Source organism: Lepisma saccharinum, chromosome 25 (assembly GCF_977018435.1).
Source record: "Lepisma saccharinum chromosome 25, izLepSacc3.1, whole genome shotgun sequence".
Classification (NCBI taxonomy): Eukaryota; Metazoa; Arthropoda; class Insecta; order Zygentoma; family Lepismatidae; genus Lepisma; species Lepisma saccharinum.
Genome location: NC_139253.1, coordinates 20,820,879 through 20,838,210, shown reverse-complemented (window position 1 = coordinate 20,838,210; position 17,332 = coordinate 20,820,879). Strand labels below are relative to the sequence as shown.

General features: G+C 35.4%; 1 protein-coding gene across 5 annotated transcripts in view; it reads left to right on the top strand.

Annotated features, from left to right (window-relative positions):
- The window catches only part of LOC145978526 (uncharacterized), a 102,579-nt gene that overhangs the window by 55,668 nt on the left and 29,579 nt on the right, over window positions 1–17,332 (top strand). For 3 of the 5 annotated variants that reach the window (XM_083111172.1, XM_083111171.1, XM_083111173.1), the window contains exons 6-11: window positions 3,211–3,319; window positions 4,129–4,318; window positions 4,830–4,968; window positions 7,989–8,110; window positions 10,208–10,231; window positions 15,891–15,935. In XM_083111172.1, the coding sequence (XP_082967298.1) occupies window positions 3,211–3,319; window positions 4,129–4,318; window positions 4,830–4,968; window positions 7,989–8,110; window positions 10,208–10,231; window positions 15,891–15,935 (629 nt within the window). The remainder of the gene's footprint in view (window positions 1–3,210; window positions 3,320–4,128; window positions 4,319–4,829; window positions 4,969–7,988; window positions 8,111–10,207; window positions 10,232–15,890; window positions 15,936–17,332) is intronic. The other 2 variants (XM_083111174.1, XM_083111175.1) reach the window with 2 other exon arrangements.

Sequence of the window (17,332 nt, the reverse complement as noted above, 5' to 3'; positions counted from 1 at the left end):
TAGCCCATAGTGTGGCGGAGCACCATCTTGTTGGAAAAACGAAGAGAATGTACCATCTTCATTTAAAAGGGAAGGAAAGACAGTGTCTCTCAACGTGTCCAAGTACCGCCCGGATTTAATGGTTCCATAGATGAAGATTGGTCCAACCACATGGGTGCCCCATATCCCACACCACACCATGATTTTAACATCTCCAACAACATTAGATGGGTCAATCCAGTGGGGATTTTCATCACACCAATATCGGTGATTCTGCCGGTTCACTTCGCCACTGACATAAAACATTGCCTCGTCACTGAATAGGATACTCTGTGTAGGGTTGTTCTGATGTTGACGTAATGCCCACGTACAGAACTCAACACGTCTGTCTGGGTCATCCTCAGAAAGTTCTTACAGCATTTGGATCTTAAATGGGTGCCATTTGTTGCTATGAAGAATACGCATAATGGAGGAACAACCAACATAAATTTCACTTGCAAGACGTCGAGTGCTGCGTTGTGGGCTCTTCACAAAGGCAGCCAAGACCATCGTCGAAGTTATCTCGTCAGTGGAAGATTTGGGACGACCACTACGTTGCCTGTCGGACACATTTCTAGTTTCCTTGAATTTGGATAGGAGACATGCAACAGTGTTATGTGAAATCGGTGGTCTCTCTGGGTGCTGCCTGTTGAAATCTGCTGCAACAACTCGACTGCTTCATTCCCCAGACATCAGGATCACCTCAATTCGCTCTTGCTTCATCAACACCATCATATGTCACCTGCAACAGAATAAGGTTTTCAGACTTTTGGATGCCAATAACGCCTACACCGTAGCAGTTATGTGAAATCTGATTCCAGAAATGAATTCCTGGCAAAATTTCAATGTGTTTTGATATCCCACATGACCCCCCTTCCCATTTAAAAAAATGGACGGCAATTCAAAATGGCGGTCATTGTTGTGTTATGCCCCAAAAGGTGGGGCCTCATACCCAATTTACATTGGTGTATTCAAATGTTTCATTTTCCTTACAACTTCTGAAATAATAGGCTGTACTGCAACTTTTGGACCACCCTGTACTTACTCAATGAACACCATCTCCTTCAAAACATCAAATGTTCTCATGCTGCTTCACCTGCCATTTGTTTCGCTTCACCACCATCTGCCTGACCTCTCGCGTAGACTGTGGGGCACTCTGTAACAATTTGAATTCTGTTACCTCTGCCGCTGTTTGCAGCAGGCGTGTAGAGAATAGCGATTGAGGCTTCTGGCTTGCATTATTAGGGTCTTCATTTGCACAGCCAGCACATGTGCTACTACCAGCAGTCATGTGCTGGAATATGCTGTTACAATGTCATTCCATTGGAGACCGTGTGACAGAGTCAAGCAAACCACACATTAATGCAATTTGAGGGAATTTCTTTTTTTTTTAAGGGAAAAATCGATGGTATCTTCACAATCTCTCACTGATTTGAGCATGGTAGAGGCAAGAATGAAAGGTGTGGTGTTTTGAACAATGCCGTTCATTGGCATTGCTTAGTACAGCTTGACCAAGATAAAATGTTCCTGTGCTGCTGCAGTGAAATTATCAATCTGCATGGAGGGAGCATGGACGTGGGAATCAGCTGTTACCATGTTCGCCTGTTTATGTGTTGCAGAATTGTTCAACACTGTTGCACAGACTTAATATTTAACATTGAATTTTTTTTGACAACGAAGCAAGGGAGGGAAGTTAGCTACAAAGCATGCTGTGACTGCAGCAATAATATGGTTATGGTGGAAGGAAAGAAAAATTCTGAAGTATGAAGCAGGGCAGTGTTTACTGAGTGAGTCATGTTATTTATATGTAAAAAAAAGTAAAAAAAAAAAAAAGTAAAGTGCTCCCCTGTGCATAGCACCACGCCATGAAGGCGTATAGGGGGTGTGGGGGTAACGCCCCACACTTTCTTGATCCGGTCGTGAGTGGGGGTGATGTGATCAGCATCACGCCCCTGACCGCCTTTACCCCCCAGGGTTTCCCCCAGGTACCCATGTTATTCGACGCTGGGTGGGCGCCGGGGCCGCTTCCAACCTTAGAAAAGTTCCCGGATTTGAACCGGCCGGGGGATCGAACCCGGGACCTTGAGCATGGTAGTCAGACGCGTTACCGACTGAGCCACCGCGGCCACGTTATTTATATGTATTCTCTTGAATCCACTTGATTTTGTTAATTCTTGATAGTTTGGTCAGTCGGTCATTAGAAATAAACAACTGCTAGATAGATTACAATTGATTTTCTACATTTCGATCAGCTTCTTTGTTTGTTGTATGCAAATGTTATTAATCTCCTTGTTCGCTATAATCAGTGGCGCGAGGGAAGAATATTTTACTAAATATTTTGCAAATCAACAATAATATTAATATTGTACAAGATTGCCATTTCTATATTTTGAGTGATTTTGTCAGGTTATTGAATGCTGAATTATCTATAGCCCAATAACTTCGTTCTTCTTATGATCAATGGAAAAATGACTCAAGATGTTTCAAATTTGTAAAAAACAACAAACATTTTTTTAAAATTTTTCATGGAATACAATTCTGTCATAGCCTCATTATCAGTGAAAGGTGGTCAGAACTTGGGTTGCCAATACATTTAACATCATTATGTATGCAAAAATGGGTGTATTGGAGAGAGGTGATAACACTTCTGGATGTGAGGCTGAAGTGCTCACCCATAGAGCCAGACCACCAGCCAACACTGCAAGAAACAGGCATTTGTTTGAAACATTGGATAATGTTTATTACGATAACATCAAACTATAATGTTTACTGGGGTGTAAGGGGTGGCCCTTCCACGTGGTACATCCAATTGTCAACTTCACTTCCACATAGTTCACCCTGGACTGCATTTTGCAGACTAACGAGGCTTTGGCATCTGGATCTACGGCCAGTGTAATCTTCGTGGGACTGTGTGTGTGTTGTCCTTGTTTGTGATGATGGCCTCTTTACAGCCTCAGCTTTTAACTGAAGTTAGAAACTTTTAGTCTCCGACATTACATTTGTGTTATTACTTATATTTTAGATAAGGCAAGGGGCTAGACCCCATATCATGTGATGGGTGCAAAATAGCCGAAGTGCTGATGCACTCAAAATTTTAAATTCAATCAATATAATGTTTATTAATAAATTGAAGAAAACCTTGGATAACCATTTGATCTTGAAGATTAATGTGATGCATTAATATATTTGCAGGTTGCACCGAACCGTACTGTATTGTGGAAATGGATGAACCTCCACAGAGACATCAAACAACTATTAAAAAAGATACAAATAGTCCTTTTTGGGACGAACATTTTCTGTTGTAAGTATGCATTCGATAATGTTATTTTATATTAATTAGCGCTGAACCGATACCAATTTGAACGGATACCCGTATCGATGTTGGTATTCTTGCAGATTCCCAATGATACCGAAAACATGCTTAAAAATTGTGATAATAAAAGGTTGTTCAAAATCTTGATTAATATTAGTCCATAAGTTTTACACTTTAATTATGTGCATCAATTTACCAGAATTTGCATCAGGATATTAAAAAATTACATCAAAAACTGATGCAAATTAAAGAGAAACTTCAAATTTTGCATAATTTTTGGGATAATTAGACTGCAAAAGAAAAGTGCCATTCGGCATATTTATGGACCCCATGAATACAATAAATGCTGGAAATGTATCGGCTGGTATATGTAAATAAATTCCAACCAATACTTCTGATAGTGATACCACTGGGTATCGGTTGATGCCAACATATTGGCATCGGCTCAGCCCAAATAATAATGCATCAATCTGAAGAATTCAATGTGATGTCTTAGAATTAAATTCAGTGCAATGTTTCTTTTTGAGAACATGGTGGATTAGAAGTGCAGAGTAAATATGTACTATGTATATCAATGCTTCCTCTTTTGCTGCTTATTAAGTAAAGTAAGTCTGAAGGAGGCATGTATATTTGGTGTCATTAAGTTACTGAAACCAGAAGTTAGTTGTTCAGGTAATACAACCATGTGTATACACTGTCATTATTTTGCCTAAAATATTTCAGTGAAGCTCAAGAAGTTGCGGTAAATATGAAAATACTTTATATGTTATGTAAACAATTTAATTTTATCTTTTAAGTGACCTAAGTCCAAATACAGCAGAAATTCTGTTTGAAATATATGACAAAGCTAATAAAGGAGATAATTTTCTTGGATTGGGTATTGTTGGGATCGAGGAGCTTCTTATAAATCCTAGTCAGCGACAGATCATATCACTTCAGTCTAGACCCTATGAAGCAGACGAAGTATCAGGTGCCCTTACAGTAGAGGTAAGAGTGAAATTTACTTTTTTCAATTGATGTTGTTTCTTTTATAAAATTCTGAAATTACAGTTCAGTTTGTGATCTAGTTAATATCCTTGCGCTATAGGTAAGGGATTTAAATCACCACTTCTTAAATTACTCAAAGTGCTTATAAAATGATTTTTTTTCTATTTGTATGAGTACAAATATATAAAAAGCTGCAAATTCTAATTATCTGCTGCCATGTTTCTTTAATTCTCTTTATCCTAGTTGTCTGATGCTCTCAAAAAAAACAAAAACTAATACACATTTGTGTACTCCAGATCACATTCATTACATTTAATTGTGCATTGCAATGTATATAAACTATGTAAATTTTGTGTTCTATAATTCTTTATGTATTGTAGGAAAGGTTTACCAGTGTGTGAAAAATGGTGATACGTATATTCATGTTTATGTTTGAAATGTGATATAAAACGTGTGTGAGTGTGATTGTGTTTACAGTTTGTCTCATTGAAGTTTTTTTTCATTTTTCCAGTTTTTATTTATTGAAGGGGCAGATATTCCGATATTAGAAGACAGGCCTTACAAATTAAAAGAGACTTTAAAAACCCTTTCACCAACTGGTGCAGTCATTACTACTACAAAAACTGTTTTCCAGAAACCTGGTACTACAGGTAAGCTCTAGTTTATGTAATGAATTTGTTGATGATAGTAAGAGACTGATCCAGAGTCTCATACAATTTGCTGGCAGAGAACACATGTCTGCAAGCATTAAGAGGAATGTAATGAAACTGGATCATTTCAAATGTCTCTTGGGTCGGCCCCTGTGGTGGAGTGGTTACCACATCGTGCTATGACTCATGGGGTCCTGGGTTCGAATCCTGGCCTGGGCATGTATATTTGGGAGTGTCAATCAATCAATTTCATCATATCATCACTCATCCCCATCTTCGCAAATTAGCCAAAAGTGGCACAAAAAGCAAAGTAAAATAAAGCAAATCAATCAATTAATCAATGAAATGCCTCTTACTGTTAGGGTGCAGAAAAGTATGAACACAGAAAAGGTTAAGTTTCAAAGTATGGAAGTAATATTTTCATGGCAAGGAATAGAATGCATTATTTTCCCTGCATGTATGTGTTGCTTGTTTGCTATGACTTCTATTGAACTATTGTTATTTTGAATACTTAGAAACAGATTTTGTAATGTTGTGAGATCACACACTCTCTTTATTTTGAAAACCAGAAATAAAGGCCATGCTGAGGTATCACATAATCTGAAATTTACAAAGGCTGCATTTCTGCTTGTAACAATTACAGCTTAAAAGAAAGAAGGAATATAGGTATTTTCAACAGTCAGACACTTCTTGTTTTCTTTTGCTTGTTCTGTTTTAGTCCTATTTTCACATTATCCAAAGCCGACGATTGATTTGGTTTATTTTACTTCTCTTTTCTACCACTTTTAACTAATGATGAAGATGATGGTGAGTGTCGATGTGATAACATTGACAAAGGGTCACTCAAAAAGAACATCCATGCCCAGGCCAGGATTCGAACCTTGGATCCCTAATGGTGCTCTGCTAACCACTCTGCCCAATAACTGTTATTCTATGTGCTCTCTGCTGCAAGTTGGTTAGCATAAGTACAGCACCTTGGGGAAAAAAAACCGGGACGGTTCTGTGCTCTCAGGTGGTTTTTCTGAATTATGATCCACTAGAGGTGCTAGTGTCACTCCCTCTACGTGGTATTCATCTGCTTATAATGGAAGTAAATGAAGTTTTCGCTGCAACGTCTGATTCTTTTACATGAAGCATTTCTATGAATGTCATAATTGCTATGATATTTGGTACAGTGGATGTGGAGATATTAACGGACATTCTAGACAGTTGACCACGTCCTGTTATTGTGACTTTCATTAATAATATGGGAGAATATATACACGTGGAATGTTCTTGGTAACTAATTTTTTGTGTATGAATTAGGTTCATTGCTATCATTAATATTATTATCATCATCATTTCTACTAAAGAAATACACACTGAAGCATTTGTATTTTTGATATTTACTGTCTCTTTTCTTCCGCTTGAAACTAATCGCGACTAAGGATAACCCACAAGACTCTCTTAGTGCCATCAACATGAGTGGAAGGAAACTTTCAGACTAATGGGACAAGCGACACAAGATGTTCACACTGATGTGACTAGTGTAACTAGTGACAGACTGTAAAATAGCATTCATTGTGCATGAGGGTCAAACAGCAAACCATTCGGCAAGCGACATGTTCAGCACACGTTCATATGTCGTATTTGCATGCTACTTGTTACTTCGGTCAGAAAGCTCCTTAATGGAAGGGTACTCAGACGACCGAAGCGATGCACCACAGGTGGAGTTCCCAACGAAGTAACAGCCGACATGATGCTTCAGTCTATTAGAAAGTGTTTGCTGCTAATTGTGTGAACAACAGATCTAGGCGACACGATAAGCTGCACTTGTCGCTTTGTCCCTAGCGTGTCGCTCAAACTGGGATATTTTCTCAATAGCTTGCAACGTGTTGCCGTGGTTTGTTGTTCGCGCATGCACGTTGCATTAGGTGTCTTACTTTAGGGAGTAAGTGGCACACGACACTTATCGCTTGAGAATTTCACCAACCGAACGCTGGCCTGTGCTGCCCATCATGCTGCTATGGTGTGAAACATTGCTCTTCATTGGCTCGTTTCCAAGCAACATGTCCCTTTGGTCTGAAAGCTGCCTTGGACCGAAGGACCCGTGTCACTTTGGTGTGAAATCCCCAGATCGTTTGTCGCGTGCCGCTTTGGTCTAATACCTCCTTGAGGAAACTGTGCAGTCAGAGCTTGTGTCCCTACTGTTCGAAAGGCTGCTGTTGCCTCTGTATGAAATATCTCTCGGGATACTATTTATATTCTAATAACATAGAAAAATAAACTCTAGTACACAATCCAACACCTGACGCTGGGAATCATATTGCGATGTTTCTTCTTGTGTTACGCATGCTATTTATTTTTTATTTTTTTTTTTACTTTTCATTCCAAATTAATGCCATTTCGTGACTGCAATCATTCCACAAATATAACTGTTTCCATCAATTCATGTACCGCCTTTCAAGACAAACAAATCTACATAATATATTCCAAAAACTAACAAAGCCACATTACTTTCATAAGAAAATTAGCACTGACATTGATCGCACTGCCATCTATGTTGTCATCTGTCTCAGGAACCAGTTTCTTGGGTCGTTTTCCACACTACATATTCAAGGCACTGTAGCATAACATACTTTGAAGACAGGAGTCCTTGGTTCAAAACCTGTGCATGTGCCATTGTATTTGTCCCATCACTTGTTCATCCTTATTGTTGCAGTTAACATAGAGAGGTAGAGAAGTTGTGCAAAATAACCAACACATAAATAAATAGAGCCGAGTGGTTAGCACATCGTGCTGCGACGCCAAGGGTCCCGGGTTCGAATCCCGGTCGGGCTTGGTTGTTTGTGAATGTTCTTTCATCAATTTCATCATTTCATCACTCATCCCCATCTTCGCAAATTAGCCAAGAGGCACAAAACGCGAAGTAAAATAAACTAAATCAAATCAAATCAAATCAAATAAATAAATAAATAGAACTATTTATCTATGATAAGCATGTCAAATGCATTAATACTAATGGTTTGTTATCCTTTCAGAGAGTATGGCAAATGGGGGTGATCCTGTGACTGATTCAGCTCTGAAGGAATTAGAGCTGAGAAACAAAGGAGGTCAACCAAATGCCAGCAAAAGCACTCTTATAATTCACAGTGTTCAGCGGGTAATTGTAGAATTAAATTGGTGGAAAATGTTGTAGTAGTAGCATGTAGTATTTAGCATGTTCAGTGTGTTATTAACTTTTATTAACATAGTGATTTAATATATTTTTAACAATATAACTAAACCTTTGAAACTAATGTCTACAGTACTTGTAGAAATGAAATAAATCTATACCTTTACTTTAATTCAAACAATGTCATTCTTGGAAACTAGTGTAGGTTGCTTTAAATTTCTCAGTCTGTTTGATTTGTAAAGAAGTTTTCTGAAAGGAAGCATCTATCTTAGTGCCAATGTCCATTAACGTTTATCTGTTTCAAGGGGTCCCGGGTTCAATACCTGGTGGAAGCACATAATAGTTCGGATTTCACTTTAAACTATAGGTCCAGTCCCGATTAGCCTTACTGTGCATAAAGTGGACTTAAAACACTAAATCAACCAACCAATGTTTATCTGTTTAATTTATACTGAATATCTCATTTACTAATGATATGGTATGAAGTACAGTATTCACGGATATGCATGTTGGCGAATATGAAATATTTCTGTCCAGTAGTCAACACTAATTTCACATTCAGTATAACATAAACTATGCTGATAGGGACGGTGCATGGTTGCCAAGGGTAAATTGTGTAGATATGTTAATTTTTTTCATCTTCAATGCCAAATGTCAACAATAATTGCTAGTGTGTTAGGGGTGTGATCATGCCAAATGTCAACAATAATGTGTTAGGGGTGTGATCTTGGAATACATATCTCTGTTATTTGTGTCTAACAGACTTTTTTCTAGTTTGAGTTTGGTTCATGTGACATTTAGTCCTATTATGTACAACCTCATCCTCATAATAATAGTAATTAGGGCTGAGGGGATGCCGATGTATCAGAGAGTATTTGACATTTTTGTCTTTTAAGGTGTCTGCAAAAAAGCCATGTGACTCTATCATGGAGTCTAAATATCCTTGAAATTATGCAAAATTCAAAGTTTATTTTTATTTTGCACCAGTTTTGCTGAGAAAATGGATTTTGTGATTACGTAACATGTATTTTAATATTCTGACTAATTCTGAAATATTTTAAAGCAAAAGTTGTTGTTAATTGATACATATAATTGGAGTAGAATACTCGCACACTAACATTAATCATTATTTTGAACAAATTTGAAGGAACTTTTAAGATCGGTGATAGTATTAATATTGGTAATGATATCTCGCTCAGTCCTAACAATAGTAAGCCATCCCTGAAAAATAACAAGCAGTATTATATGCTTATAATTGTGGAACTTTAAAACAGATAAAAATTAGAATCATGTCTGAATTTATTGTCAGTTAAGAAACTTGCTCAAGAAAAGTTTTACAACTCTGCTTCCAAAAGTATAGGTAGTTAGTATATTTACATTAGGTTCATGAATGAAGATTATGATAGGTTGAAACAAAGTAAATCCAGATGAAATGTTACTTTTTTGAAGCTGTATTTGCCAGATTCTAAGTTTTAATAACTTATTCAAAATGCATTGTTATTTGATGCTTAGTGAAAATAATATCTGCATGCTTGTGAACTCATAAAGTCATTATTCTGGCTGTGACATTGTTTCTTTGTTTGTGAGAACTGTTAGTGATATTGATTTGATTATAACGTCATCAGTTACCTCAGTGCCTGCCTCCCACCCTGCTCCAGTCCTCTTGAACTCAAATTGAAAGAAAAGTTTTGCCTTTTTAAGATTGAAATCTTATTGTTTCACTATTTTATCTTTAAAGTATAATGTGATCCATAAGTGAATAAATGCACACCAAATACACCATTGTTACGTGCAATTTGATGTGCATTTTATGATTTTTTATGCTCAGTACCAAATAATTGGATGGCTTTAGTATAGCATTAGCTCCTGCATGCATTACAACTATTCCTGGTCTGCATATTATCTGAGGTACCATGAACTGGAATAAATTGGTGTATGATAATCACCATTACAGGCAAATGTTCCATTTATTTGTTTCATGCGTGTGATTTTATTTTTCTAAGTATCATGTGAAATAATATCCCTGTGAGTAATGTTTGATTACTAATCTTGTATTATTTTCCTCTGCATTCCTGGCTTGTATAGCAACCTCAGCGACCAGTGGTTAAGGTATGTTTTTCTTTTGCATATTAAGTTAATCTAATTTGTATTTTATAATTAGGAGCACATGAATGTGAGAATCATAGTAATATCTTACAAATGTTAAGGAAGGGTATGTCCATCGTTACTCTCATGGCCATCCAAGGTGGATAAAAATCGTGATTTGTATTGGAAAAATAATATTTGTTGATTTTTAAAAATTTAAATTGGACTTTTTTATTTAAATCATTTTTTTTAAAAAAAAAACATGCTTAAAATTGCTTGTATAGTTTTTGGCACCATGCACATAGATATATGTTTTTTATAGAAAATCTTTTTCTAGTAAATGGCCCTGTAAAATATTTTAACAGTTTGATTAAAGCAAATAAAAAATACACGTAAACATATTTTTCTGTTTCTGATACTGTAACTACTATGGAAATGTTTGTTGAGTTTGTTAAACCAATGAAACTAAAACATTCTGGATGTACTCTATAACTGTAACTTAAAATATTAACTTAAATATTTTTGTAGTATTTGTTCCTGAATTTTGGAGATTTTTTTAATGATAGTTCGAATAATATCAGCTGCCATGTTTATTTACAGTTTAATGATATTGACAGTATTTATGGTTTAACATAATAAGTATTTTGTATATTTTCTACACAAAATGTTTGCTATTTATGCCCATAAAAGTATTGAATTTTAAATCAAGAGAAATCCTGTGTTCACATTTCCTTTCGTATGAGCTTCACACCATCAGTACATATATTTTATTTCCTTTATTTTCCTATCTTAGAACCTAATAATCACCATTAAATGATTACGAGATTAATGTACTTTCACCAAAAGTGTTTCTGATATCTACAAAATCCTTATGTACGTTATTCTATAAATTATTTATTTAGAGTGATTTAATAGAAGTGAAAACCATTCTCTGATAGTCAGTCACAAGAGTAGCAATGGACATGACCATAATGTAAAAGCAAGAAATCTTAGGAACAGATACTTTCAACTTGAAATTTTGTTTCATGGAGCATTAATAACTGTAGTTTTATGTTAATAGTCATTTCAAATTGATGCTGATGTTAAAGAATACAGGGCGTAGTGGTAACATCATTGCCTTGTAATCAAGGGGTCTCGGATTCATTACCTGCTGGAGGCACATAGTGGTTCAGATACCACTTTAAACTGTAGGTTCAGTCCTGATTAGCTTTTCTTTGCCTAAAGTGGACTTAAAAACCAAACTGAATTGAAACTTACAGCACATAGATTTAATGATATAGAAAGGGTGAAAGGTGAATAAGAAATTGTCGGTATATAGCTAGTGCTAATGTGTATAGTCAACAAAGTTAGTAGAACTTTGGAATTATTTCTGGATAGTATTCATTCCCTTCTTTTCACAGTTTGCTTACTGCCATGCAAGAAATTTATAATTAGGAAATACAACTTAAACCCAGTCCTAAGTAATATTATTTACATCTGTTCTGTAAAAAGAAACAAATAACTGTATTTGCGATTGCAGAAGCATTGATGCTAAAATGGTGTATGCCTATCTGTTACACAGTATTTTCATACCTGGTAATATGTTCATTTAATTTATTTCCCAATGATCTCAATGACACAATCTTCTCCCAGCACTAGGAGCACTTCTAGCACTTAATACCTGTTTTCTTTGTAACCTTTTGTAATAGGATGTTATAATTTACCAATGAAACAGGAAAAGAACATCATTGTGTTTTGATTAGACCACATTCAAAAACTACTTCTAATTGAGGAGAGTGATAAATTGTAGGTTGTTGAAGAAGTGAAATAGAAGTGTTTTATTTTGGGGGGAAAATGATTCACAAGTTAAAACAGAATTATGAATTGTCTCCTTACAAGGAGGGCAAATAAATTATACCTATAATTCACACGCTTTGAAAAAATAAGTATTACTTTAAAATTGATAAACACCATTCCTGATCTGGCTCTGATATTCTGTACTGTAAGAAATTTGTAAAAAGAAAATGAAAAGCAATATTTATTTGATTCTAAGTTAGAAGTAGTACGGTAGCTTTCTATATATATATATATACATATATATCTATTAAACCCCGTTTCCCCATTCTTTTGTATAGTTCATCAGCCACATCAGTGGTCAAGTACGTTGAATATTTCACTCATGTTCTCACTGCTGAATGTTCCAGGTTCAAGTTCTGACATGGGCATAGGTGTTCCTATATTAGTGTCTCATTAATTTCATGTAACCCATCTTCATCATCGTAATTTGCCAAAGGTTGTGGAAAATAAATGCAAAATAAGAAAGAAAATAATTACATATAATTGCTTTATCTCATTCTCATTGTCACAATAAACACAGCAATGCATAAAAGTTACAAAAAATAACTCATATTACTTAATTTGAAAATATTTCCATTTACCTGAGGAGTGGTAGCTGCTTTTTGAAATTACCCTAATCAAGGTAAATATTTGGTTGAAAGTTTAGCTTATCTGGGTTGAGATGAGGTAGTATTTAAAAAAAACAATGTATTTTACTTGCTTTATTGATATATTTTAATCTTTATAAATCCTTATGTATGTACCCGTATATCTACTGTTTTTCAGTAAAAAGAAACATGTGACCACTACTTGGACATTAATAATCTCTGAGTGGTAGATATAAGAGATGGGTAGAATCACTGTTGATGGTAGGTTGTATTTAGGTTGTTAGACCTTGTTTTGACATGCTTCTGTTCTCTTTGTAATGTGTTCTTCTGAGGCCTATGGGCTATCTGCTATGCAAGCGTGGCATTTGTCAACTCTCCTTGGTTATTTTTCTGTCCTCTTTGTTGCTAATGGTTTGGAGACAAATCTTGGTGACTGTCAGTGCCTTCGTTTCAGATTATACTTGTACTCACAAGGAGAAGTGAAGAAATCCCACTTTGTTATACTGATGCTCATCACTATAAAAAACTCTGTAGGTTTAGTACAAGTTATGGGGAAAAGTTTTTTTCAATACTTTCTTGAATGTTCACACAGCCACTGGAGGTAATTTTATAAAAAACGTGAAAGAGCCTTTGTACTTACAAGTGACTGTCTTTTAGTTGTACATTTGCAATCCTGTTATGTACTCGTACATATATCGATTCTCAATTCTGTAGATGGTATTCTGTTAAGCTTAATTTTCTTTCTTGGCCACGTCTTATTTTATAAGGTTAGAGTATAATGCTCTGATAGGTATATCAATGTATGCTTCAAGAAATTGGCAAGTGTGAACCAAACTATTTGTATCACACTTCCAGTAGTGATTCAAAATCGGCAATAAGTCTGCATTGCTATACCTCATGAAGTGTGTTATGCTATGTATTAAGTGCATTTTGTGTATGGTTAATATGCTCCTTATGCTGTACTCAAGTATATTATCAATTTATAAAAATTACAAAAGTCCCTATAGCATAGAAAAGTAGTTTCTCTTATAATACTTGTCCTCAGTTCTGTAAGTTCATTGGTTCTTTTGTTTTCCTTTCTTTAAGCTCGTTATTTTGTAGTTTCTTCTTACAAGGTACTGTAAGTAATTTGTTTATTTTTCTGTTACTATTTTTCCCTTGTAGAAACTAATATATTAAGGTCAGACACTGATTTGCAACTAGACTAAAGTTATATTTTCATTAAACATTGATTTTATAAACAGAATGATGTACAAAATCATGGTAAATACATTATAAAGAACTGCACAAAATATCACAATTAATTACTAAATCTTACCTCTGACATAGACTTTATTTAACGTAGCAATGTAATATTTAAATCTAATATCATTAATCAAGAGATAATTAGTTGCATAAAGAATCACTGAACCTTTGAGCAATTCCAGAGTAGTGCAAGTGCTTTTTTTTTTAAATGTTATACAAAGAACAACAAACTTTTCACCTTGAAATCTCCATTTTAATAATTATATATAGATGAATTAGAAATATGAAGCATTAACAGGTGCATACCGATGGGGAATGGGAGAGAGAGGTCAGCGATTGACCCCAGAGCAGATTTTTGTTTACAACTTCGTTACACGTATTTCATGAAATAATTTGTAATAGCTTGAGACATTTATTGTGGAAAGTTCACATAACTATTGTTGGTACAGAACTTATTGTTGATAATTCCAATGTTGAACAATTAGTTAATTGTGGAACCGTATGCAGGCCACTCTACTGACTTCAGAAAGTGTTGCGGCATTAAATAAACTAAATTTTGTGTTTAAGAGTTTATTTCCTATTTTGCAGTTAATTTCGTAGCCTCACACTTTTCGAAAACATTGAAAATGAACATTACAGTGTGTTATTTCACATTTCATGTTCCCATCCAAAATGAAATATGCATGGCTCTACTAATATCCATATAATCAGCTAATGGATATTTTGACATTGGGTTGAGTGGTATCCTCATATTCTACTTGAAAGGTAATTAAATGCAATATCCAGATAGTCCTAATATATACAACCGAATATACAGATGAAGATCATGTACATATATGATTGACAAGTACCAAAAAATTTATTTCATCACTATTTGAATATACACAGTGACCCATATCTGCAAAATTCAAATGATACTTGTAAGGACAAAAAAGTACTTGATTATCCAAATATCCAAGTTTTATATGTCTGCCAACTGTATTCTTGCCAGTGTTCTGGGTATTATATTACAAAAATGATAGTTTTTCATGCAGTTTTAATATTTGGTATATAAAGGTCAATGTACGTATCTCTTTTGTGCTTAAGACTGCCCATTCTTCTGTAATATATCAATATCATCACCACTTGGGAAAGAGGACAACCATATTTTTATATCCTGGTTAATGCTCAATTTGGTAGTGACGTTTATTGCCCTTGTTTTGGAGTAGGAGGAGGAGTATCATGTGAAATCACTGGTAGACTACAGGAAACAGATGTGTTCCCCTCTCCCCAAGGCCAATGACACATCCCCCTTTCCTCTCCCATATCGTGTCATAATCCCCGTAAGGTATTTAATTATGACAGCATGTCCTATTGAAAGTCATCATTTTTTTTAACACTTTACTTGATCTGTCCCTCCCCCATCTTCAATTTCATTTAATGGATTAAAATTGGTTCACCTAGTAGCAAAAGCAGCTTAAAACTAGCTGAAGTAAATGAATTACTAAGGATTCTGATATTCCCCTTTTCCTGCCTCAACACACATATTGCAGCATGGTGCCAACTGTATTATACATGTTGATATTTATATTATTTTGAGGAACCCCCCTAAATTTTGATGCTGCATCTTGTAACATTATCCCCCCCCCCACCCTGTGGGCACCCCTGACTGGAAACATCCTAATTTTTGACTGACACTAATATTTAAATTGAGTTAAACATTTAATTCTTTTTAAAACCCATGTTCCATAAGTGATTTTATTTAACTTGGCACCAACTTTTTTATTTAGTTAATGTTAGTTGCAATATTTGTTTTCCTGCTTTTTTTGTTTCAGATTTCATAAATTTTTGTGGAAGAAAACCTTATTGTTTATGCAACAGGATTCTGACCTTAAATTTAAAACATAGTTAGAATTTATATTCTCTCATTGTGTAATATTTTATAACTAACTGCCATGACCTCTTTCATATTGTTAACTTCCTTGCCTTCAGATCTGTAACCTTGTGTTGTTGATTTTATTTTGTACTATGTTTAGGTTGAACAGACAGAGACAGGACGGTGGCATGAAGTCTCAGAACAGGTATTATTATATACTTCACAGTTAATCTAACTATGCACAGCACCACATTATGGCATCATTTACTAACATTCGTAACGTTTAAAAGTGCAGCATACAACAGCATGCCACTGTGTTGCATTTCATGGCATTAGGTGAAGAATTTATTATTATTGTCATGTGCATAATTGGGTAGGTAAGTTGTTCGGTTGCATGAGTTTATTTTCATGTTTATTATTGATCATTTCAAACTAATCATATTTTTTGTTTTGCTGTGTGTAAGTTGCATGTGATGAGCTTGCTTTTATGTGCATGCATATGCTTTGTATCAGTAACGATAAACTTTTCTAAACTTTTGATGTTTCCATTATTTTCATGTTCTGTAATTTCGTGTATTTTAATTATATATGCTGAAAATGTATTGGTATATTACTATGTTAAAAGTGGGATTTTGCATGTGCTTTGTTTCTAGGAATAGATATGTCAGCATTCTAAGATGCCTTGTTACTATTATGTGAAGATGTGCTGAGTACTTCAGAGATTGCATTTATAGTACTTTGCAATTTAGTACTGTTTCATTTACATCAGGGATGTCCACCCTTTTAAAAGAGTAGCTACAAGCATCTAATGGAGATTTTAATGTAGTTTGTAACCATTAACTTCCTGTTCATCTCTGATGTACAAGCTTAATTTGTACTGTTAGTGTTCCATTCCTCTAATAATATACTCCGCATCATAAGGTGGAATATATTTTTCTATTTCAACTGTTTTTCTATATACTCTCTCTCTCTCTCTCTCTCTCTCTCTCTCTCTCTCTCTCTCTCTCTCTCTCTCTCTCTCTCTCTCTCACTCTCTCTCTCTCTCTCTCTCTCTCTCTCTCTCTCTCCCTCCCTCCCTCCCTCCCTCCCTCCCTCCCTCCCTCCGTGAGTGTGTGTGCGTACATGTGTGCATGCACTCATGTCTACATTCATGTTACAAAGTTGAACTAAGTCTAAAATAAATTGAAACATTTTTTTTCTCTGAACAAAAGTGAGCGATGTTCATTTGCTAAGTGAGAAAGAAACTACTGCTTATATTGCCATTAATCTTGTTTGTGTTTGAATATTTTGCTCCTGTTATTTTATTCTATGTGTGGGTGAGTGTGTTATTTATACATTCCATGGCATTGTACACATACTGGCCTACTTTAACAGGCTAAATGTACACTGTGTTGCCATTCGTCACCGGACACCTCTCAAAAAGTGCTTAGGATCGTCTGTACACATCATACAACCTATAAAAGGCATTGCCGGTTGAGAATACACTAATACCAGTTACAGCAGTCAATATGGACAGACGATGCGAACTGAGTGAGGCAGAACGAGGGATGATCATTGGAGCCCACAGGTTTGGGCATTCGACCTGTGAGATTTCAAACAAAT